The 25551-nt window shown below is 40.5% G+C and overlaps 1 protein-coding gene and 1 non-coding gene across 5 annotated transcripts; both read right to left on the bottom strand.

The window, feature by feature from the left end:
- On the bottom strand, positions 1–23951 carry ZCCHC8 (zinc finger CCHC-type containing 8). 4 transcript variants are annotated; one of them, XM_004329987.4, is made up of 14 exons: positions 23635–23951; positions 22413–22455; positions 19790–19864; positions 18116–18221; positions 16832–16906; positions 14439–14542; positions 14253–14318; positions 13627–13687; positions 13009–13151; positions 12577–12719; positions 9316–9437; positions 7902–7988; positions 7493–7610; positions 1–2230 (listed from the first exon to the last, which is right to left on the bottom strand). In XM_004329987.4, the coding sequence occupies exons 1-14, from the start codon at positions 23831–23833 to the stop codon at positions 1452–1454; spliced, it is 2121 nt and encodes a 706-aa protein (XP_004330035.3). In that variant the 5' UTR covers positions 23834–23951; the 3' UTR covers positions 1–1451. The 4 variants fall into 4 exon arrangements, with proteins under 4 accessions (XP_004330035.3, XP_073646101.1, XP_019806000.2 ...); XM_073790000.1 differs by having other exon boundaries at positions 22413–22451; positions 23636–23855; XM_019950441.3 differs by having other exon boundaries at positions 19790–19818; positions 23635–23713.
- LOC117307786 (small nucleolar RNA SNORA9) lies at positions 19191–19325 on the bottom strand. The gene has a single exon (XR_004521661.1). It is a non-coding gene; the product is annotated as a small nucleolar RNA SNORA9 (small nucleolar RNA).
- Positions 23952–25551: the final 1600 nt, after the last annotated feature.

The following is a 25551-nucleotide window of genomic DNA, read 5'->3' as shown; positions in this document are numbered from 1 at the left end:
AAGTATTAAACATTTTATTCAATTTCTAGCACATTCTGTGAGGGCCTTGAAAATAAATTTCTCTCTTTCATATAATTTTTCTTCCCAGTTAATTTGGTTTCTCAAGTTCCCAAAATGAAAACCGAATCTGAAATGGTTATATTTTGCTCCCTCTGCTGGCCTGTGAGGAGAATAACACTACCTAACAGGAATCATTCAAGATCATCTAAATGTTTATTTTCATGGACTTGAGTATAAAGATGTAATGGCATTCCACATAAAGACAAAAAACATAGTTTCAGCTCTATCTGATATATCTGACAATTAAACACAATTTTTTACGTCTACTTTTTGTTTTTAACAATTATCATAGGATTCAAATCTAGAAAATTATTTTTGTACAAAGGCTAGCTGCCCTCCATTTATCTTTTTCAAAATGATTACTTTAAAAGGTCCTGCTGTTTCTATATTTAAGGCTGAAATCCACCGAAAATACCCAAACTTGTAATTTCTTTATTTCCTTTGCTGCCACTAATTTTTGCAACCACAAAATTTACTTCCAAACTTACAAGGTTGTATATACTTATTTAACTGTGAATCATTTTTTTGTATTCAAAGTCTCAGGTTATGTATATGAAAGCTAATTTATTAAACCTTTGTACACAAAGATGAACATACCTGTATAGCAAGCTTATATGAAGAATGAAGTTACAAAAAAGTAAAAGTGTTATTAAAACTGATGCATGTAAATCACTTACAAAAGTACCCGAAATGGGATAAAGCTGCTCATCCCTGATTTTCTCGTTTGGTTCACACGGTTGAAATAGGAACTTTAAATGGTTAGAATTTTTTCTTTTAAAAAGTGATATATTAAACTTACATACAGGATAATTAGCAAAATGTAGAAAGGGAAAACAATGTACAAAAGACAGATAAAAACCATCACTCTTGACAGACACAATCCAAAAATAGTATAAACCTTAACAGACTATCTCTAAACCAGCTCCTACCTACGTCCCACCCCCCACGGTTTTATCAGCAAGAATAAAATATAGTAAACCAGCAAGCTCAGTCTTTCTGTTCTTTAAAAGAGGCCTGACTTCAGACCACAATTAAGCCTTAGATAGACTTTTTTTTTTTTTTTTTTTTTTTTTTGCGGTATGCAGGCCTCTCTCACTGTTGCGGCCTCTCCCGCTGCGGAGCACAGGCTCTGGACGCGCAGGCTCAGCGGCCAAGGCTCACGGGCCCAGCCGCTCCGCGGCATGTGGGATCTTCCCGGACCGGGACACGAACCCACGTCCCCTGCATCGGCAGGCGGACTCTCAACCGCTGTGCCACCAGGGAAGCCCTAGATAGACTTCTTTTAACATGGGAGGGACAAACAGGAAAATAATTTTACCTGTCCACTTAGTACTAATTACCAGAATGCACAGTTATAATTAAATAGCTCTTGGTGCTATGTCAAAAGCAGTTTATTCAGAAGCCTTCTTGTTTTTTTGCTGGTTTCGGGGCGAGTTCTTTAACAAGTTTCTTATCCTGAGGTACATTCCAGTAGATTCCGCCATGTTCTCGAATTCAAATGGCGTTATTCCGGTTGCAAACTTGCTCATGTCAGGGACAGGGCTATGGATTTTAGTGGCTGTTCCAGGACTGGCGTCCGCCTGAAGGAGCTTCGGGCTGCTGCCTCCATTCTTGACCTCACAGTCTGACTCGACCCTGCCGCTGTCAAGAGCACCTTTAGAGTCTACCTGAGCCGGCTCTTCCTCTTCTTTCTGGCCAGGCAAGGCAGCCTCAGAATCTGGACTCGAGGTTTGTTCAACTTCCGACTTCTCTGTACTGGTGTCTGGTACCTCAGCCTCATCTGACATCTGCTTTTCAGATGTTTTTCCCTCTGGGACAGGGAGGTCAGGCTCATTCGGGCAAGGTGAAGAGGCAACCGAATTCCCGGTTAAAGGTGTGTCAACAGGAATATCAGAATCACTGTTTACGCTCTCGGCCTGCTCGAGGGCCGCCCAGATCCGCCTCTGCTGTTCTTCAAGTTCCTCCAGAGTCAGTGCGTCCTCGTCCATAGTCACAGATGCCGTTCTGGTCTGGGGTGAGTCACTGGGAGTGAGTGGCGGGGTGCCCTTGGGCAGCGGAGGCGTGAAGATGGGTGGAGGGGTGCTCCGGGGGAGCGGAGGAGTGCCAGGGGGCAGCGGGGGCTGAAACTGAAAAGTTTCACTGCTCGGGGACCCGTGCGGGACCTCTGCATCTGAAATGAGGACGTTGAGAAACTTTGAGTTGTCATATAGCATTTATTTGGTTTTACGAACACTTATTATTTGAACTCAGGTGAATCCAGAGGTTCACTGGCCAAAATTACTGGCTTAAGAGGGGCAAACTGGATCCTCAGATACCATGATCATCACTTAATGTCCTCAATCCACCTGAAAAGAACATCTGCAGGGGAAAGGTCGGGGTCTCTGGCGCCGGGAACTTTAACGGAGGGAAAACTTGAACACAGCAGGAAACTGGGCTGGCACTTCAGCTGCCTACACTCCAGAGTGGGTGGAGGCACAAGGATACGAAGTGGAGCTGGCAGGGTGGGAAGGTCCCTGGCTTATCTCCCAATTCTGTACCCTCAGTCTAGTCTGCTCGCCTGAACTGTGCGTTCATGCAGCCAACTGGTCACTGGCCTTCACTACCTGTACGTCCCACAGACACAACAGATCTGACCTGTCCAAAACAGAGGATCTTTCCCTAAAAGTCACACTCTTCCCCTATTTGCTAAGCTCGCTAATAGCACCACCGGTGGCATCTTGCTGAAGTCTCCAAAACTGAAACCTGCTCGTCATCAGACAGTCCTCCCCCTTTCCTTCTGCCCACGCCAGGTCCTTGGCTCTCTGGGGCCCACCCTTTCCTGCAGCCTGTCATAGGCGCTGCGTTATTTGGGGCCACTACCGTTTGTCAGGAATATGAGTCCTTCCTGCCTCTGGACTCTTCTTCCTTATATTCATCCTCCAAACTATCAGTCTTTCTAAAACACAAATCTGGTCCTAATAACACTTCCATCTCATGAGAAACTCTTCAGTGCCTTCCCATCACCTACAGGAAGACGTCCGATCTCCTCTGGGCCTTAGAGGCTCTCACAACCAAGAATTTGCCTATTTCCACCATGTCATTTCCTACTGCCTGGTTTACAAGACTCCAGCTGTCACACTGTTGCTGGACCAATGTGCCGTGATGCTTCGTGCTTCTGTATTTGCATTTCTCACTGTCTCAAATGCCCTAACCCTTCTCATGGCCCTGGTAAATCTCGGAATTCATCCCTCAAGATGCAGCTCGACGGCATTCTTGGGAAGAGGCTATGACTTTATCCAGCACGGCTGCTCAGTTTTTCCTTGGTGCCACTATTACAGTTGGTGGCCAGCTCTGTGATACTAACCTCTGTATCTATCACTACAGGCCACCACATTTATATCAAAATGATGTTTACACATCTGCAATCCTAGGCGACAGAGAGCCGTAACTAAGGGTAGCACTTGTGTCTTATTAATCTTCCTGGCCTCGGGGTCTAGCAGAGGAGTCTGAAACACACTATGTGTTTAAAAACTTTGGAAAAGTCAACTGCATCACACAGAATCATAAAGCCTATGCAAAACCAGCCTGAACTTTATTGTACAGGCAATAAGATCTGTGAGGAGGGTAATACACTGTCACTCAGAGTTTAAGACGTTAACTCAATCAGAAGAGCAAAGAATGGATAAAAACGCTGAAAGGAAGGATTTTAAAAAAAATCAGTTATAAGGGCGCCAAGAGCAATCAGGTGAGAGAAAAAAGCCTGAACGAAGAGGCAATTTCTGAGACAGTGTTTAGATTTCAGTAACTGGCTAGAAACGGAAAGCCACCATTACGGGTGGATGCGGCTGCAGACGAATGGCATCTCTCAGTCTCGGGAGCTGCGAGAGCACGGGTGCTGCCGGCTACAGCAGAGAGCACAGAGGAGCAGCTGGCAGGGAGAAGGGATGGCAAAGCTAGTGAACTACTTGACAACGTATGTATTTTGTGCTTTTAAGAATAAAACATAACTAAACAGTTTAACCCAAGTTTCATTTTGCACAAAATATCACAATAAACACTATTAACATAAGAATGCTAAATGGGAACAGGATGTTCAGGTAGTTATACTTCACAGTTCCCAGCTGAATCACTCTACCCACAGGTTTGCAATATGGAATCCATTTCACTTATAACACATGATTTGTTAATAAAATTTTCCACAGGAAAATGGCAATTAGACTGACTCACTGTTTCTTCTTCTTGGGAATGAGCTGCCGACAAAAGTCACTCGAATTACTACGCCTTACAGGGCAGGAAGAAGCTGGTGACAGGGGGATTTGCGGTGGTTCTGGGGTGGGAAGGGCCTGCCTTTAGGACCATTTACCAGGGTGTCCATAAACCAACCCAGTTCAGTTAGCAGACCCTCTCGGCCCTTTCACGAAGCAGCCTATAACTGGCCTCGATAATTTGATCTGTTACTACTCACTGAATGATCACTTAAGTTGTTCAGAACGAGGGTAGGGAAGGGGGTTGCTATTCACCCCCTCAAAGACCCTGACATTCATTGTGCTGAGAGGGAACATGGGAAACAACATGTTTTAACAAACAGAAGGATGGACTGGGGGTGGGAAGACACACGGAGGTCAAGACATGTGGCTCGAGGCCTTGAGCTTTACACGTGGTCAGAGTGTTCTGATCCTGGCACTGGCCCATCTTTTAAGTCTGTGGCTTGGGCAAGAAAGCTCTTGTCACGGGGTTCTTTGTCCTCAGCAGGTGAGTGCACGTTATGGTGGCTTCTTTTAGAGGCGCTGCTGTTTCTAAAAAGGCAGAGGCTTACTTAAGCTCTGCACAGAGGCAGGCGCTTGTAAACAAAACCAGTTGCCTCTGCTGATGGCTGCGACCAGAGGAGCCTTTAGCAGGTGGTCTGGGACCTTGAACTACATTTAACAAATGTGTGCGGGCAGGCAGAAGCCTCAGCAGATGGCAGCAGAGGCTCGGAAGCAGGCACAACTGACGAAATAATTCACTTACAGACTGCAGGGCGAGGGGGATCTAGCGAACTAAGGCACAGGCTTCGGGGTAGGGGCCCAGCTGAGTCCTCAGGAAGTGCGGCCGAGGCAGAGACCAGATATATAGTGTGGAAAGAAGGCCTTTCAGGCCTTTTAGGCACCCGGGGTAAATAATCTTTGTTCTGCAAAGGTTCTGTCTGTCTTACAGAGAACTAAAGAGGTTCTAATTAAACTGTTTATCCCAGGGTGAGTTAGGCAAAAACTAGCACTAGATCTTCTGCCCCAAATTCCACTGTGGACTGAGAGCCACGGAAGAAATGTGGAGGCACTAAACTTGGATTCTTTTTTTTTTTTTTGCGGTACGCGGGCCTCTCACTGTTGTGGCCTCTCCCGTTGCGGAGCACAGGCTCCGGACACGCAGGCTCAGCGGTCATGGCTCACGGGCCCAGCCGCTCCGCGGCACGTGGGATCCTCCCGCACCGGGGTACAAACCTGTGTCCCCTGCATCGGCAGGTGGACTCTCAACCACTGCACCACCAGGGAAGCCCCTAAACTTGTATCCTTGAGTCTCACTTCATCACATGGGCTCAGGCTGGCTCTTGATTGGTTAATTATATATGAAAGAGAAAGAAAGAGACAGACAGACAAACAGAGAGAAACTTCCCTTAAGAGGAAGGTTTCCTAGGCCTCAGAAATTCCCTCACAAGAAACAGAAGCAGCAGCTCCCAGCACAGGGCTGAAGGTGCCTGCACGTAGTGTGTGGACCTAGTTACGGACCTGCCACCACCGCAAATTCCCAAACCTCGAGAGAAAGCAACTACATCCCAAAGGGTTCAAAATACCAAGCTCGGTGTCTTTTCCTCAGAGGTACTCTAAGTGCCTAAAACCAAAATTCTCTTCTTATGGGGAAATTTCTTCCAACCTAAGTTCCCAGGTGGTGGAGTCAGATGACTGGCACTAAGAGAGAGAGAGAAACCAAGATTTTTGCCCTTACTCAGAAATCTTGGCTGTGGCCTTTGATAACACTGGGAAGTGCTGGGCTCTGGGAATGTAATTGTCTGGGACAACTGCTTTTGGGTTTTGGGGAATTGCTTGCTTTCAAAATTTCATAGGTATGTGGCAAAGGCTGTAATTCTGTTTCCTATGAACTCTTTGGCCTTGTTAAAAGTGAGACTAGATATTGAAGTAAGGCTGTAGGCGCTAAACGTCCAGGTTGTGAACTTTACTCAGGTATCAAGACTCCTGTGGCAAGAACAAGCAGAATAAAAAACTGGGGAAAATGGTTTGGAGGCTTTAATTTTGGACTTTGAAGTTGCTAGTGCGAAATAATTCAATCTGGGGATTTAAGGTGATTTAATCTGCAACCTTTAAATTCTCCCTGGGTGCGGCTTCCCGGCAGTCCAGTGGTTAGGACTCCGTGCTTCTACTGCAGGGGGCACATGTTCAACCTCTGGTCGGGGAACTAAGATCCCGCGTGCCGTGTGGCATGGCCAAAAAAATAAAGTAAAATAAAATCTACCCGGGAATCTGAAAATGGGTACTCGGGGTGGGGAGGTCTCCATTCAAATTTGAGGCAATTTACATTGCTGGCCTCTTATTACTAGAGCATCTGTATGCATTTTACCCCAATGTTGCCATTTCATTTCACTTTCAGAACATCCGACATGCTACATGGGACCAGAGTAGAGGGGCGTGGTTTGTGACGGGCAACAGAACAAGGGGTGAGTTTTCATCTTAGGTTCAGAGTGGACTTGGGAGTTTATTCAATTAACACAAAATTCTGATCCATTCCAGAGCCTTCTGGGGGCAAAATCTAAACTACTCATCAGTAGTCCCAAGGGGAAACCCAAAGGAGTGGTGGTTGGTAGTGGGGTAAGCGGGGACTCAGAAAGGTGGGAGCATGACTGTCCTGATAACTACTGATCTGCTGAAAAGGACCGTCACAACCCTGCTTGACCACAGGTTCCACGGTAAACCCAGAGGGTTCAGAGAACAAAAGGCTGGGGGAGTATCAGAGGGCAAGGCCTTTGTTCCCTCCTGGGTTTCTGAGACGACGGACTTTCCTCCTGGTTTCTCTTTCCTGGAGGGAGGAGGGACTTAGTGGATTTACACACTTGGGAAGAGTATCTGAGAAAGCTTGACTTAGCTCTGCCCTTCTTCCTCTCGGGAGCTGCCAAAGGGGAACATGTTCCACTGCTTGTCTCAAAGCACTGCCCACCAGAGGGGCCGGTCCAGGTTCAGAACCACTGGGACTGGGTGGGTAGGTCTGTCTAGCTCAGGTACCCAGTCGGCTGCCCAGCTGGCTCTCACACCAAGCTTTGATCAGCAAGAGTGGAGATGCTCTGATATCCGAGGATAAAAGAAAAGTTAGTGCTCATAAAGAGCTTCCTCTTTCTTATGGAACTCAGGAGCGTACAAATTCACCCTACTTTCTAAAGAAATCAAAACCACAGGATGAAACCTACCCGAGTCAAGCTCCATGTCAGCGGGCGAGGCTGCCAAGCTGCCTTCCTTCTTCTGCTTCTTTGGGCTACTAGGCCTGGGCAGAGACGAAGACCTCTTGCTGCTGGACCTCACGCTCGGCTAACGGAGAACCAAACTGAACACAAGTTAGGCGGGTCCACAAAGAATTGAACCCCATCCCTTCACTTAAATATGATGCAGAAAACCAATCTGGAGCTAAGTCCAGGTAACTGGTGAAGGCAGTTACCTTTTTCCTTTGGATTCATCAGAAAACACAGAGTGCTTTATATCCAAAGTGAGAAAAGGCAATAAGATGCCTAATGAGTTACAAAATTCCTCAGATAGACGCGATACATGTTTTTTTTTTTTTGCGATACATGTTTATAAACCACACTCTGAAAATCTATTTACCGCTTGGAAGTTAGAAGTTAGGTAATTGGCAAACACGTCTTTCTGCTGACATGCCTGCATTGGTATGGAACCAAACATCCTCCATTCCTAATGATGAAAAGAGAAGAGAAAAATAAGTATGTATTTGGAAAACGTCATGCTTTGAATAGTCTGCTGACAGGAGGTAAGGTGGAGGTCTCAAATTACATTTCTGCTTCATATGTGACTTTTCCTTTTTGGGGAAATTAATGAAAATAATGGAGCATTGAAGGGGAAAAAAAAACCAACTCTGCCTGCAAAATGATCAGGACCGAACACTAAAAGACTACTTGACAAAATCGCTTGGCCCAAAAAGGTTCTACCTACTACAAGAAGAAGTTACAGGCATTAATGACAGACTCTCATTCGGCCTGGCTGGCTCCCGCCCCGCTCCTGACGCACCAGCGCTGTTCACAGGACTGTTAACTGTTCCCTTTTCCTAACTCGCTCACTCATGCTGATTTTTCTATCTTCTGTTCTTTCCCTTTCCAAACTGAGCAATAATCTTTAAGGTTCAACATCACTCGTTTCTCTCTTATGGCCAGTAACACATTCAACAGTGGTTCTCAATAGAAATCACTTTGGGCTCTTGTGAAACCTATAGATTCCAGGGACTAAGTTAAGTCTAAGGGGGGGCAGGGGCGGTGCTCAAGAATGTACATTTCTAATGCACACCCCAAGGAGATTCTGATGTGGGCTGGTACTTGGACCCACTTCCAGAGGGACTGATGGTCTGTACATGCAACTCAGCCCTTGATTAATTACACACGTCTTCGTATCTGTTCACTAGACTGTAAGTTCAGACCTTTGGCTGTTTCTCTGAAGCCCAGTCCCTAAGAACACCTAGAATGCATTTTTATTAAAATACCACCACCACCATCACCACTACTATAGTTAGCTGTTAAAGCCTGAAACCTAAGATGAAAGTTGGAAAAGATTAAGTGTAGCAAACCTTTCTTGTATAGGAGAAATTTTACTTTGGGGAGAGGGTGAAGAGGGAAGAGTAGGAAAAAGTTATAGTAATACTTAGATTTATTAAAGGCAGAAATTTACTTCCCAATTAATTCTGTAAAACTTATAACACTGCTTCAAACCATCCCATATTTTAAAAAAAGAATCTTTTAATTTTAGAATAGTTTTAGATTTATAGAATCTCACCATTCTATTTTAGCTCCTTTTCTTAGGGCATAAAATTGGAAAAAACTGTGGGTTTTCTTTTTGATGAATTCAAGATTTCACTTAATATTCCAATCAACATAAAGGAAATTAAAAAATTAAACACAAAAGTAACACATTTACTTCTTTATGGAACAGTAATTGCTACATAAGCTAACATTTTGAACAATCTACATAAACAATGTCACATCCCAGAAGAATAAAAAAACAACACACTTACATCTGGAATTCCTCTGGGAGTAGATATATTAAAACCTGGATAGTTTACCAATTTCGAGAGATCATAAGTGACAATTTTATTTTGTTGTACTTCTCCAGCTTCTGTTTCTCCATCAGCACCATCTATTACAGACCATCAAAAAGCTTAATATTGCTAGATGCCCATATAAATCCCTCTCCAGACCAAAAGCAGACCTGGAAAGTGCTTAAGATTCATGACCACAGAATTATTCCGAGAATAACTTTAATTATAATTTGTCTGAATCATTAGATTAGAATTTTTAAACAACATGGACATATTATTTTGATAAAAATAAACATTTAAAATCTTGGAAACTTTAGTTCTTCCATGAGTTATTTGAAAAGTCTGTTTTGCACTGGTCTTTGATTTGCCTAATCCTCTATTCCAATTCTTTATTTAATAAACATTTATGTAATGGTCACTGTGTATAAGCTAGTGTTTTCTTTTCAGATAGTGCTTTAAACAGTTTACAAGTATTCATTTGCTTAATCTTCATAACAACACTAAGAGGTACATACTATTAAAACCACTTTACAGATGAGAATAGTTTTTGAAGGATACTTAGGAACCACTTCATTATTTTGAAAAGTACTAAATAAATCGAACATTTTATTTTGCCTTGTCTATATACCTAAGGAAAACAAATAGTTGATGAGAAGTTTCTCTTTGTATAAGTTTTCAGGATAAGAAGCCAAGTAATGAAAGAATAAGAACATAACCAGTATGTCACCCATCATTAACAGATAGATATAGGCAATGATCACCAATGACTGATTCCACTACAATTCACAGGAAACAGAGGGACAGAGAAACATGACAAAATAACACCATGGGGATGCACCAGCAAAATCTCGAAAACTCAAAAGGACAAAATACAGAGTTTGTTAAAAACAAGAAAGAGAACTTACAGATTAAAAGAGATTTAAGAGGCTCTCAGTGATCTACAATCTTTTGTCCAAAGAATCTCTATTCAAACAAATAAAGAGAGAAAGAGAGAGAGAGAGAGAGAGAAAACAGAAATGCAAGCACCTACAGAGTGGCAGGAGCAATGATAATCTGAATGTCAGCATGACTTGGGGATATATTAAAAGGCTGTGCTGGGGCTTCCCTGGTGGCACAGTGGTTAAGAATCCACCTGCCAATGCAGGGGACAAGGGTTTGAGCCCTGGTCCGGGAAGATCCCAGATGCCGCAGAGCAACTAAGCCCGTGCACCACAACTACTGAGCCTGTGCTCTAGAGCCCGCGAGCCACAACTGCTGAGACCGCGAGCCACAACTACTGAAGCCTGCGTGCCTAGAGCCTGTGCTCCGCAACAAGAGAAGCCATCGCAATGAGAAGCCCGCGCACCGCAACGAAGAGTAGCCCCTGCTCGCCACAGCTAGAGAAAGCCCGCACACAGCAACAAAGATCCAACGCAGCCAAAAATAAAAAAATAAAATTTAAATAAAAATTTTTAAAAAAAGGCTGTGCTAAATATTCTTTGGTACCACTTGAGGTGGGGGGGTTGGTAAATTTTTTATTTAGCTTTTATTTAATTAATTAATTTATTTATTTTGGCTGTGCTGTGCGGCATGTGGGATCTTAGTTCCCTGACCAGGGATCGAATCTGCACCCACTGCAGTGGAAGTGCAGAGTCTTAACCACTGGACTGCCGGGGAAGTCCCTAAATTTTTTATTTTTATTTTTAATTACCTAAGTAATATCTAGAAACACTCTCATTTTTTAAAAATGTACAGCATTAGAGATAATACTAAAATCTTAAGCCCAATCCTGTTTTCATTCTCAGGGATAACCACTGTTGAGTTTGCTGTATATTGGTTAGGACTTTAAAAATTTTTATATAAAAAGTTATTTACTATCCACCAGATGCCAGGCACTGTGCTACATGATAAATAAATAGATACAAATTGTGACAGGGCATGAAGAAAACAAACAGGGTGAAGTGATAAAGACTGGCAGAACAAGTGGGTAAACATGGGAGAGACACATCTACTTATTTATTTATTTATTTATTTTTGTGGTACGCGGGCCTCTCACTGTTGCGGCCTCTTCCGTTGCGGAGCACAGGTTCCGGCCGCGCAGGCTCAGCGGCCATGGCTCATGGGCCCAGCCGCTCCGCGGCATGTGGGATCTTCCCGGACCGGGGCACGAACCCGCATTCCCTGCATCGGCAGGCGGACTCTCAACCACTGCGCCACCAGGGAAGCCCGGGAGAGATACCTTTAAATAAAGTGGTCAGGGAAGGCCTCTATGAGTCCAAACCCTGAAATCTAGGTGGTTCTTGGTTAAGATCTTTCAAAAATATCTTTTACAAACATAACTCCTCATAGAAAATATAGAGCATTGTTTCATCCGTGTGGGTTTTTTTTTTTTAATTTAAGATCAATGGTATCATAATATTAAGTCATCCAGAAACTTGCCTTTTAAACTCAGTATTGCATAGGGATTTTGCCACGTTAGCTCCATGGATTTACTCCATTTTTAAAAATACCGCAGGGATTCCACCCCCCAGATCTACCACGGTTTACTTAGCCATTCTCCTTTAGGGCCTTAATGCTGTTTTTAATTTTTCACTATCATAGTCAATGTTAAAAAGTATCTTTATAGGGCTTCCCTGGTGGCACAGTGGTTGAGAGTCCACCTGCCAATGCAGGGGACGCGGGTTCGTGCCCCGGTCTGGGAGGATCCCGCATGCTGCGGAGCGGCTGGGCCCGCGAGCCATGGTTGCTGAGCCTGTGCGTCCGGAGCCTGTGCTCCGCGGCGGGAGAGGCCACAGCAGTGAGAGGCCCGCATACCGCAAAAAAAAAAAAAAAAAAAAGTATCTTTATATACATACATTTCCTTGTGCGCACGTGTGAATGTTTTTCTAGAGGAGGTACCTAAGAGAAGTTCTAGATCATAGGAGGGTTTATTTATTCTAATTTTTATAGGTCTCCTGGCAGAGATGGATATATTTCTGTTGCCATTACTGAGAAAGGCAAGAGCTTATGAGGTCTAGCTGGAGAACCAATACCTTGCTAGGTAGTCACTGGGCAAGTCCAGATAACCATCTGATAACTCTCACTGAAGTTTTAGCTCCTTCCTTGTAAAACAAGGGAAACACCATCAAGATATTTTTTAGTTAACTCAGCACACACTAAATAAGCCAGCCATTCCCACGCTATTTTACTGTGATTCTTTAATTAAAAAAGAAAAAGATAGAACACTTAAGCTGACTTATCTAACTGAACATACTATACCTTTTCCATCATAGAGTGCAAGCCCTGAGGTCTCTAGTTCGGCCTCTTTGAGCCAGCCTGGTGGGTATCCTAGCTGGCGCATTCGATATATAAAAGGTGGAAGACTCTTGTCCGTCACACCCAGCGCATCCTGAAGTTCCTCACTGAGTAAAAATAAAAGAGGAAGAAAAAGACTGTATTCTTGTTTGGATGAAAATACATACTGGTCTGATATTTTAAAACTCTTCTGTGTCTTATATTACACGCCTGTGGCACAGTGCCTATCAAACACATAGTTAAAATTCCAATAAACCTTTTTGGATTAATTGATGTACATTATATAGAGCCTTGCTAGAGAACACTTATATCTTGATTATTACCCTGAAGATCCACAGAACGTTCCAAACAGTGGGGAAGCGGAAATGACATTCTGTGGTGAAATGACAGAGGTACCTGATAACTCCTGGCTTGAATCTTCCAAATCTTTCTTCTACTTCTTCTGCATGGTATCGCTGCTGAAAATTCTGACTGCTTGTCTCACCACAGGCATCCATATACTCTTTTCTCTTCTCACTTATTCGAGCAGCATTCCGAGGCTAAATCGTAATGTGTTTGGAAAGAATGGTATCGAGCAGTTTAGAAATATTTCAGAAATTGAATAAATATAAGCACTTTTTCTAGGTCAAGCACACAGATTATTTCAGTGTTAATGCATAAGGGACAGGTATAAAAGAGAGTGGATACTTTAGGAAAATAAGCAAAGAAGAGAAGCAGTCCCTTAATTTCGTATTACCTTGGTACTATCATAACATAAAATAAAGTTTTGAAAATAAGTTGTCTAAAAATGAACCCTCATAATGTTTTATTCATCTCAAATACAGAGTACTGTAATAAATTATTATTTTTTTAAATCTAATATCTTTAAAACTTACGTATAAATTTGGAAAGATTTCAAAATCAAGGACTATGGGAAAGACAGGAAGTTTCTTCACATCACACAATGCCACAGATGTATTGAAAACATTAGAAAGCTCTGGTTCAAAGATTTTTTTTTATATGAGAAAAATTTACCATTGGGCAATCTTTCATTTGATGCTCTTCAGAACCACAATTGAAACAGTGAGGCTTTGGCCTATTTGGTCAAAAAACAAAGATTTTCATAATGTAAATAGAAATATAAAAGCAAATCAACAAAATTCTGTATGACAGCAACGTGTATCAGAGACAAGAAAGCATGTAGATCGCCAATTATTATCTGCAAAAATGAGTACACTTTCACTTCTTGTGCTTAGTGATTTAAACAAACAGTACTTTTGACCAAGTCTTTTAACCAAGAACCCTTGTGCTCCCGACTGATCTGTTACCTCTGAGTTTTGTCAGTGGCTAATAATAGAAGAACCAAGGCAAACAGATTATCATATTTTCCTTTAGGTAACTTGGAAAGGGGTAGATGGTTATAAGACAGCAATCAAACTGACAGCAGTAATTATACCTTTCCACCCACCCAGGCACATCAGGAGTGAACCAATGAATATATAACTGACTTAAACATTTAACATGTCTATATATTGAAATTCTAGTTTAATCTGTTTATTTATCGTAAGCTAGCAATAAAGAATATTAACTTTTCAAGCTAAAAGAGTTCATGGTTTTGGTTAAAAAAGAAGAAGAAAACAAAAGCAACTCCCCACACAAACCTTTTTGCCTTTACTTGTATTTCTTGCCCTTCTAGAGAAACAATGTGGCTGAAGACTTGCTGGTACCTTTAGTGAGTTTTATTAAGGAATAGTTATCATAGTCTGCAAAATTTGGTTTTTTTTTTTTTTTTAAAGGTGAACTTAATGGCAAGATGCATAAAGATCTTCATTCACTATGTAGGATACTTGGGTATTTCCCATCCTTCCGTAAGCTGAGGGTTTTCATTTAGTAGCGGTTGCCCCAATTTATCAAGGCAAAAATTAGTAAAATACAGGACACTTCCTACAACCTGCAGAAAACAAGTCAAAAAATATTGCTATTTAAGCAGAAAAAAAAAGACATTAAATAATGTAAGACTATGATTAATTGTTTTAACAATTTATTTCTGGATGAAATTATTAGAAATAATAATCAACTCCCTAGTTAAAGGAGCCACATTCTGATGTGTAAGTAAGATCTCCATCACTGAATTCCCCTCTGTTGCCTAGATCACTGAATTTTTCCTGTTGGATCACTACTATCAGTTGCACTTTCTCCAGACTTAAAAAACAAAAACTTTTCAACAACTCTTATATTCCCTCCAATTTCCCATTTCTTTGCTTCCTTTTGCAGCAAGATCCTCAGACAGTTGTCTATATCTATATAGTCATTGTTTCCACTTCCTTTCCTCCCAATCACTCTTTTCCTTTCCTTCCAATTTTTGGGAACAATTTCCTACAGAAAAGTTGAAAAAAATGGTACAAGGAACACCCATGTACCCTCCAACTAGATTCAACAATTGTTAACTGACATTTTTGTGTGCACATCTCTACACACACACACACACACACACACACACACACACACACACACACACACACACACTTTTTACTGAGCCATTTTTAAAAAGTAAGTCGACACCACTATCATCTTAGTCTAAGTCACTATTTTCTCCAGCTCGAGATTAATACAATAACTTCCTTCCCAGGTTCTAGCTTCCACACATAACCAGCTACAGACTCTATTCATGACACTGCACCCCTAAATACTTCAGTATGAGCTTTCTAAGAATAAGAACATTCTACAAATCACAATACCACTGTCATGCTTAAGAAAATTACTAACACCTTAAAGTCATCTATATCCAATCTATTTTCAGTTTTCCACAATTTTAAAGACATGGGGGTGCTGGGATGATGAAGAGCCCACAGATCTTACTGAAAAGATTTACAAGGTATGTACACATCTCTACAAATGTGATAAAGGCTGATATTTGCAAAGGTATCGTTTTAGATCACCCTATAAATGTCAAGTGGAAGAACTAGGACCAGTGATTGGATTGAGTACAAGAAGCACATTTCAGCCCAACTTTTAGAGAGTGTAAAAATCTATCACAGGTGTGAAGAATGAAGTGGTTTGTCTCATTTTTAAAAAAAGTGAATTCCAAGTTACTGGAAAGACTCAAAAAAAGAGCAAACTGCTCTAAGGACACTTTAAAGAAAGATTCCTGAATTTGAATTAGATAACTTCATTTCCCTTTTAAACTCTAAGGTTCTGGGATTTAAAGTGGCACCTGCCTGGAAATGGGGGATTCTGCACTTATTAATTTAGTCTAAATAGTGGTACATCAATGGGACACAATACTCCATGAACATGAAAACTAGTCTTCCTTTAATGGAATCCAGGATTACATCATCTTCTTTAAAAATTTTTAAGTTGCAAAATCACACCACTACACTGCACTGACACTGCTGAATTTTGCATAGGTACTGAAAGGGCTAAATGTAGGTTCATCCCTGTAAATCGTCTTCTGTTTTTCACCCACTATTGTAGTCTGTCCACATTTAACACTTCCTATCTGCCACCTGTTATATTAGCTATATATCCCTCTCAGCTTCATCCATCTCTAAGTTCCATAAGCATGCTTTCTATATCTTCATCCAAGTTCTTAAAAATGAGTAGAGGTGGGAGAGAGGGATGAATAGGTGGAATAAAGAGAATTTTTAGGGCGGTGAAACTACTCTGTATGACAGTCTCATGGTAGATGCATATCATTATAAATTTGTGCAAATTCACAGAATGTACACCACCAAGAATGAACCTTAATGTAAACCATGGACTCTGGGTGATAATGATGTGTCAATGTAGGTTCATCAATTGTAACAAATGTACCACCTGGTAGGGGCTGTGGATAGTGGGGGAGGCTATGAATGTCTGGGGGCAGAGGATACATGGCAAATCTCTATACTTTCCACTCCATTTTTCAGTGAACATAAAACTGCTCTAAAAAAAACCAATCTATTAAAAAAAGAAAAAGAAAGAAAGGAAAGAAGATGAACAGAGAGGATAGTCAAGAGAAAAATAAAGTCCTCCGAAGTATATATATTGTGCCCCCCGGCCACAATGAAAGAGTTATTAAAAAGCAAACTATGGTATTTAGAGGCTGAAGCCTACACTGTTGTTTACAACAAATTTAATGAAAGAATGTGTGATCATCTGACGACATATGCCTATACCACTTTATCATTTAAATGTCACCCAGTGGACATAGGATAGGAAACATATCTGCAGAATTCAAAACTTAAATGTCCAAACTTACACTAAAAGCTTCCTTATTGTTAACAGCACTGGATTCTTCTACTTTATGGTCCTCTTCTAGCATAACACTGGAAGGCTAACACAAAGAGAAACACATGTTACAAAAGGTAACCAATTTTTAACAACTTTCAATTTCAAGTATTAGCCATCTGAACACACTTTATTTTCTAATACATACCATTAAGGTATATAAAATTTTGAATTCATTGTTGTCATAATTAGGGTGAGTTGAGAAGTTAAGCTAGGTAGGAATGTTTATGAAAGAAATCTCCCAAGTGGGAAAGTTAAAAAGATATATAAAAGATAGTATCTTCTGGAACATTAACATACACTATGACTTTTTAAAAAGTATTTTTACACTATGACTTCTGTGTTAAAAAATATTAATTATGGAACTTCCAACACTTAAACTGACAAGACAGACTTTACCTTGAAATCAGATAATCAAAGATTAAAATAATATATAATTTGATATTACTGGTCAATACTGTATTACAACCCTTACAGACCTCAAGCCACTACAAAATTCTGAAGTGTTTCCTGAATCAAATATTAAATAATATTCAATATGTTTTGGGGTTTTTTTTTAGTATGGTTTTTATTGTTAAATGTATTTTGTTCCATGAATCTTTAAAAATTATATCTGATAGGTGAAAACTAAAGGTGATAAACAAAAAATTTAATTAATTAGAATACTCCATTCTCCAACCTCTGAGGATAAACAGCTAAAGATCCTTATTTGAGAGACCTACTTACCTTAATTTTTAATTAAAAAAAAAAAGCCCAGAAATCATAATTCTGATTTTCTTAAGGTAAACTCATGCCCTAATATTCAGAGTGGAATCTCTCAGATTTCTTTGGGCATGCTGTTGATTTTTAAAACAAGTAGAAGGGAAAGAAAGGATGGCATATGAACCTGTTCATTTCAGATAAAAAGAATCCATCTTTTATAAACCCCAGAAACAGAGATTTTTTTTTCTGACCTAAAATTAATTTTCTGCCCCAAACCACGTGTCCAAGTCAGGGAATGGAAAATAAAAAGGCTTCAGTTTTGAGTGCAGCCAGGTGTGAATATGACTCCCTGAGAAAAGCACCCGTGATCCAAAAGAAAACCCTGTGGCTGCGCTGGTCAGACTGTGGAGAAGCAAGCCCGGCTGCAGGATGGGAGGTGAAGAGTCAATCTCAACAGTCATTCTGGTTTTGATTCAAGAGGATCCCTGGAGCCTAACAACTGGCAGTGAAAAGCATAACCTACTAATCTTAAAGTCTCTTAAGTTTGAAATACCTGGGGCAAAAGATTAAAGGAAGTCTTTTCCACATCATTTTTCTGCTGTTCCTCAAATCTTTTTACTAAATTTGATACAAATTCCTCTATTTCTTGATGATATTGCCTGCATAAAGAGGACAAAATGGTCAGAACCCAGACAGAGTAAAACATTGACTTGATTGAGTTTTATGCATTTTTAGAAGATGTCATGTGTAAATTCTGTTATTTTGTTTTTCAGAGTTTATCAAATTGCTGACTCTTTGTAACACTTAGGAATCTATTCCTTAGGAAAAATATATACATTGTTGTCAAGTTAATAAAATGATTACAATAACCTAACACAGTGCCTAGGCTGTAACAGCTGGCAAATACTTATGCAAAGACTAAATGGATTTTATTTATAAATTTTACATACTTAATTTTTGAATATATAGTAAATGGTTCAAAATTCAAAAGAACTAAAAGGGTGAGTTACATAATGAAAAGCTCCCTTCCTACCCTGTCTCTCAGCCCCTTATTTCTGCAACACAGAGATAATCAGTGCATTCAGCTATCCCACATCCTCCTCCCAGACACCCTCTCTGCACATATAAGGAAACACCTATGTAAATATTACACTGGAGAAAAAAAGACCAAAATGCAATGCAAGAAAAACGACTGAGGTCTATTTTCCCCAGCTTTCCAGGTCAAGAACCACGTTCATCAAATATTCTTCAGTGCTCGGTTCAGGAGGGGCCAAAAGAGCCAACCTCCTCCTTACAGACTTGATCCATCAGGTCCCGTTAGCTCTGACATTGTAAGACTTCTGCAGGCACAACGCCAGGTGAGCAGTGCAGACATTAAGACTGCCAAGGGCTTGAGTTAGAGGCCGATTCGGACGGTGACAGCGGCGCTGGAGCCCCGCGTGCCCGGCACCGTGCTGCTCCTGTGCTCACCACAGGCTGCTCCACCCTCCCAGAGCCTCAGGTTCTGCTTCTGCTGAGCTGAAGTAGCCAACGGACCTGCCACACAGGTAACACCCTATGTACGGTCCCTTTCCCTTGCCCGGCACCTAAGATAACAATATGATTAAGTGACACCGAAGGGGGCAAGCAGGTGTCTGAAATGTCTATGACCATGCTCTGAGGAAGGGACAGGTCAAGGCCTCAAACCATGTCAGAACATTCTAGCAAGCACTGCAGGAATGCACTGAGTCATCCTAGACCCAAGCGTGCTGGAAGGCTTGCAAAGGTCTAGTTTTGCTATTAAAAAGAAAAAAAAAAATCACGTGGGTAAGCTTTGAAGATAGCCAACAGGGAAAACTTAGTTCCCTGACTGTGGTAGAGAAATGGTTAAGATTATTTATGGTGGTAGCGGTGACTTTTATTTGAGGCTATTTATTGGGCTCTTACAGGTGCTCATTTAGCTACTTAAGAGGTAGTTACTATTAGTGTCCTGTTTTCCAGTGATGAAACTGATATGCAGAGAGGGTCAGTGACCTGTCCAGGTTCACAGATATAGAACGTAGAGGAGTCCAGCTTCAAATTCAGGTTTATATGACCCTAATGTCCTCACTTTTATCATGATTCCATAAATTTCAAGTAAAAGAATAAAGATGGTATATAAAGTAAAAATGAGAACAGCGTATTTATAGAAGACATTGTATCATAAATACATCAGCTCATAATATTTAGGAAAGGGAAAATTACTTACTTTGAAATAACATTGTTCATAAATAGAATCTGAAATAAAGGTCCATCTAATTTAGTATTGTTCACCAATATTCCACTAAAACAGAAGTTAAAACATATTCTTAGAAGACATTAAAGTAAAACTTGCATATGTATATATAAACACTGACTCTTTATAATTCTTAAGTACCAAAGATCATAGAATATTTTACAAATAAGATCAAGAACCACAAAGAACTCCAGTTTTTCCCACTTTAACAGTTTTTAGGGGTATCTTTTACATTACATATTTTTACAAATATTTCATAAAAAAATTAAAAACTGGGCTTCCCTGGTGGCGCAGTGGTTGAGAGTCCGCCTGCCGATGCAGGGGACACAGGTTCGTGCCCTGGTCCGGGAAGATCCCACATGCCGCGGAGCGGCTGCGCCCATGAGCCATGGCCGCTGAGCCTGTGCGTCCGGAGCCTGTTGCTCCGCAATGGGAGAGGCCGCAGCGGTCAGAGGCCCGCGTACCGCAAAAAAAAAAAAAAAAAATTAAAAGCTACAGTTAATCTTTCAACCGAAAACCTTCTTTACCCAATGGCTGTTTGTTTACAAATTGAGGGGAGGGAGGAATTGAATAAAGCAGGTTACAAGAATATATTTCTGAAAGAATCAGTGAATTTGGCTTGGAAATATATGGGAAATTGAAACACTATAAATAAATGGGTAGACTCTTTCTGGAGGGCAGAGCACACTGCACTAAGTAGCTCAAATCCAAAATTTTAAAGTAGAGATGTAAAAAGTATCTCATTCCTGAATTTGACTTTCAAATACTGCAAAAAACAGAACTAGACTGCAGCCTGGAAATCTGCTATATATCCCTTTGGTAACCTGGGAGCAGATGAATCTGATTCCTCCACACCTGCCTCAAATCCTTCTACCTGTACAGCACGTGAAACAAATCAATCTGTATGTGGAATTGCCCACATCAAGTAGAGAAATAAAATTAAATATGAAGACACCCAGAAACTTGCTTCAATTTGCACAAACTTCAGTTTTAAAAAATACATCATGTTTCTAAAAACTACATGCAACTGCATGACCCTTGACTGGAGTTCAGTTTGAGAAATCAGCAATAAAGACGTTCAATTGGGGAAATCTGAATCTGGCTGGGAATGTTATTAAGGAAATCGTGCCAGTTATTAGGCGTGATCATGGTGTTGTGGTAACATGAAAATCTTTAGAAAAAAAAATACATGCTGAAATATCTGGGGTAAAATATGTATATGGAATTAGAAGAAGGAAATATGGCAAAATATTGTTAAATCTAAGTGATGAAAATATGGGTATTAACTGTACTATTCTTTCCACTTTCTGTTCGTTTGAAAATTTTCATCATATAAAGAAAAAACAGAAAAAAAAAAAAAAAAACGCCCCACAATGTTTACTGGATAAAAAGAAGAGACACTTCTGATCATGAAAGTTCCAAAAATAAGGGTTAAATCAAGAGATGTAGGGTACAGTTTTATCTAAATAATTTTATTTTTTTCTTCCTTGGTGTTCTGTAGAAAGCTTTGTCAGTCTGACAATGTGGAGGGCACCAATTAAAAAAAAATATATATATATATTTTCCTTTTTCAGGATACTAATGCTTGCTTCTTATAAATTGGCAAAGCCTATGATGCTGTAATCATTTGAATTCAGGTGATTATAACCCCCTTATAAATAAATATTTAATGTTTAAATGAACAACTCTATTACAAAGCATATACTTGTCTAAATATTTTTACATATATAAAAATTGTGATTTTTTTTAAGAATCCTAGTTACATTCAATATGTTTACTACCTAACCAAAAATAAGTGTAGATCTACAAAGTGTGCTCACATAGAGGAAGGAAAGTAGGGCATAGAGAAGTTATTCTTTAGACATATTCTGAAATATGTCTAAATTCTAAATATGTTAAATTCTAAAATTTTAAAGTTTTAGTCACCAGTGTAGCCAGTTAATTCAGCTGGTACCAGGGACAAAAAATTCCATGTGAAACTGCATCAGTGTACCCCATATTCTGAAAGCCTTAACATACCATTCTGTGTAATAAATTTGTACTTTAGGAAATATTTTAATTTAGTGACTACTGAGTAAATTTAATTACAAAATATCAACATTTAATCTTCTATTAAAATCAGATGCCTGAATGCAAATTTACTCACTGTACTTTTTTCAAAAGCAACTACCATCTCTTCTTCTAAAATGCTGCATCTTGCATTATTTCTATTTATGAACACATTTTAATTGTATAAATAAATCTTCAGCTAGATTAATACCGCAATCTGAATTCTAACTTACCAGAAATGTTCGCTGAATAGCAACAGCTAGGTTGATAACTTGCCTGTTCTGAACATTAAGTCAAAAACTTCTGAATTGTCTTTCACACGTATTTTCACCCAATAAGTCAGTTTTCAAAGTTTAATACAGTTGTGAGAATTCAAATTTTACCCTCACAAATTAAAAATAAAGGATCATTACTATGATTTCTTGAGTACAAAATGGTACAAAAATCCTAAACACCCTTTTTGCAAAAAAAAACCACACCTGTGATTAAATATTAATGTCAGGATAAAAAATAAAGGACATTATGGTGCAAATTCAAGATCTCATACCTTGGTCGAGTCAGAATGTTCAATTTTCTTTTAAGTTCTTGATGTTATTACTTGTTAAGGAGTATAAGCCCTCATTAAATAGAAATACAAAGATCATAAAATTCAACTACTAACCTCACTTTTGGTGTCACTGTTATAAACATATGTTATATACGTTAAAAGACAAATATTTTGAGGATGACACACTTACTGACCTCCTGTTTTGTTGCAGGGCTAGGTATGTGGATCTAAAAACTAAAATAGAGTTTTCATCCCTTCCAACACGGTATTTCTAAGGCAGGGGCACGTAGTTCAAAGAGACTAACAGACTAAACCAAAAATGTTATGCAGCGTAACAGACTGTTAAGACCTGAAGAATCTAGGATGGAATCTATGAATGTTCACTGTAAAATCCTTTCAACTTTTCTGTATTTTGCAATTTTTCATAATAAAATGTCGAGGAAAACGGCATTATGAAAAAATGACTTCGAAAACCTTAAAAGATGATTTACCAACCACTTTCAGGGGTTTTTACACTAGAAAAACTACCTGAGCCAAAATTACTTGCATGTATATTACAAACAAAAAAATACCAAAAATTCTCTAAGAATGGAAATAAACATAGTAACACTTCTTGCTAGAAAGGTTGTAAACATGTAACTAAAGGCAAACGGAAACTTATTTGAGCGTTTTCCCTAGGGGTTTGCAATGGCCCTTAACCACGGAAGCTACTTCAAAGTGGAAGAACTTTAAAATGAATCCCCGAAGTTCATCAAGCAATTAACCATTTCTCTCTGCATGCCTGGACTCCTTAACGCCCCCAACTGCCCATCCTAGCACCACTAACTTTTGCACCGCCCTAAAGACACATCTGCGCCTAGGTCTAAGCATCCGGTATCTCCTAACATAACTACAGCGTGACTGCAATAACTTTAGCTTGGCTCCAAAAAAGGAGATCGGATAGTGACTCCGAATAGGGGAAGAGAAGTGAAGAGTCTACAACTGAACAGTTGAAAGAGTCCGGAATAACGCTAAAAACCTGCCCCAGACTGGGGGGCGGGAGGAGTGAATAAGGTCCAGGATACGGATCCCAGAAGGGGAGATGTCCGCGCCGAGGCCTCGGGGACGGCTTATGCAACCCGAACCCGCGATTCTCAGCCTCGTGGAATTTCCGCCCGCACCCTCCCGGGGACGGCACACACCACACTCCCCAGTGACAGGGCCCAGCGAGCGGGAAGGATATTCTCGGCGCGGAGCTGCTCGATGGTTTCCTCGTACTGCCGAAGCCGCTCCCGCAGCTCTGCGTCGCCGACCCCATTCTCGTCCTCCTCGTCTCCGTCGTCGTCCTTGAAGAGAGTGTGAACTGGTTTCGGAGTCGACTCCTCTAGGTGGTCAAACGCCTCGAACAGCTCTAGGTCGCCAAAATCCACCTCCGCCGCCATTTTGGGCTATGGGAAAGATACGAGAAGAGGCGGAGCTGGCCCCCCCCCCCACCCCGGTCGAAGGCAAAGGTTGTTGGGCGGCACCGCTCTCTAGGGCTCCGGCCGCCCTAAGCCACCCAGTACGGTTTCCTCCAAACGTAGGCCGCTGAAGCTGCATAATAGGCGGGCCAGTCCTGTGAGACTACAACTCCCAGAATGCAGTGGTGTCTCTCATACCCACTTCTGAGGTTGCTCGGGAGCAAGGCATGCTGGATATGGGTTTCTAATCGACTGTTAACTCATTGTTTGCATTGCATACTGGGATTGGTCCTTTTTAACGTGAAGAAAGCCAAACTACATCAGAACGTGTTACAACAATATGAGTTGTCTCTTACGCATTTAAGGCTGCAAAAAATCAGAGCACGATGTACGGCTTATCACAGATCCTGGTGAATAAGGAACTCCAGTTTTGCCACTGACTACCGTTGTGATCTTGGAGAAGCTACTTCAGTTTACTGGGCTTGTTTCACTTTGTCATGAAGAACTAGCTTGACCTTAGATTTTTTTAGACTTGTCTGTTGCAGCTTTTGGTGATTTCTCTCCTTCAATCACTCATTCAATAACATTTATTTACCGAGTTCTATGTGCCAGGCACTGTCATAGGAGCTGAGGGTATAAGAGTGAGCAAACTAGAGAACTTCCTGCTTTCATAGAGGGTACAGGCTAGCAAAAGAAAAAAACAAAAAATAAACATACATGTTCCCGCTCTTGGGTCAAAGTGGATGTTGATGGGTATTCATATTAATAGATATGTGAAATAAAAACAGGAATGGATATGTAAAAAATTTGACATTTCTGTGGGAGTCAGTGGATCGAAGAACTGAGGTTTGAACTGAATTATGAAGTGTTAGGAGGGCAACGTTGGTGGTGAGTATGGGGGGTGGAATTAAGAGTCCTAGTCTGAAGAAATGGCGTGTAGAACGAAAAGGCAGAGTGGAGAAATATGAGGCTGGAACATTAGGCAAGTACTCACCACATTAGGGACATTGTCTCCACCCCCAAATTGGCAAGTCATTTCAACATTTTAAACAAGTGGTGGGTCTATGACCCACAAATTTTCATTTTGGTAAGATGGTCCTGACGGCATGATAGGAAAAGGACTGGCGATGGAGCAAACGTAGAATTCCAAATCTAGTAGACTGATTTTTGTAATAAGATCAACAAATGTTAGCTTGGATTAGGGTAGAGGCAATAGTGCTGAAGAGTTGATATTTAATAGAGAATATTTAAAAGATAAAATTAAAGCAACAGCGATAACTGAAGGGTTGTATATAGGGAATGAGAGAAAAGGGTGGTGAATTATTTGCCAGGATTCTGACTTAAGAAACTGGTTAAATAAGTGATCATTTGAGATAGAGAAAAAAATCATTTGATGTTGACCAGGTTTGGGAGTAAAGGGTGAGTTCCATTTTGGCTATGTGGTACCTTGAGGCAATTTTATCCTTATAAACAATTTTATCCTTATATAACTCTAGTTAGGTAAGTAACTAGACTAGTGGAAGAAATTTTTGAAGCACTAGTATATTGAAGGTAAAATTTTCGGGCTCAGTGGAGGTGTATATTACACAGATATTTGGCTAAGCTCCGAAGAGGATTGAACTAAAGATTAGCATTTGGCTGGTTCAAATTTTTTTTTTTTTTTTTAAATTTATTTTATTTATTTATTTTTGGCTGTGTTG

Source organism: Tursiops truncatus, chromosome 13, assembly GCF_011762595.2.
Source record: "Tursiops truncatus isolate mTurTru1 chromosome 13, mTurTru1.mat.Y, whole genome shotgun sequence".
In the NCBI taxonomy this organism is placed as follows: domain Eukaryota; kingdom Metazoa; phylum Chordata; class Mammalia; order Artiodactyla; family Delphinidae; genus Tursiops; species Tursiops truncatus.
The sequence above is the reverse complement of the archived record's forward strand: the minus strand, read 5'-3'. Positions and strand labels throughout refer to the sequence as shown.

Bases quoted from the DNA above. Each gene is read 5' to 3' on its own strand.
- ZCCHC8 (XM_004329987.4), bottom strand. From the start codon at position 23,833: ATGGCGGCGGAGGTGGATTTTGGCGACCTAGAGCTGTTCGAGGCGTTT. The intron at 19,865-22,412 runs GTATGAGATCTT...CTTCTGTTTTAG, and splicing joins AACATTCTGACTCGACCAAG to TGGAATATTGGTGAACAATA. The intron at 13,688-14,252 runs GTTTGTGTGGGG...TTGACCAAATAG, and splicing joins ATACAAGTAAAGGCAAAAAG to GCCAAAGCCTCACTGTTTCA.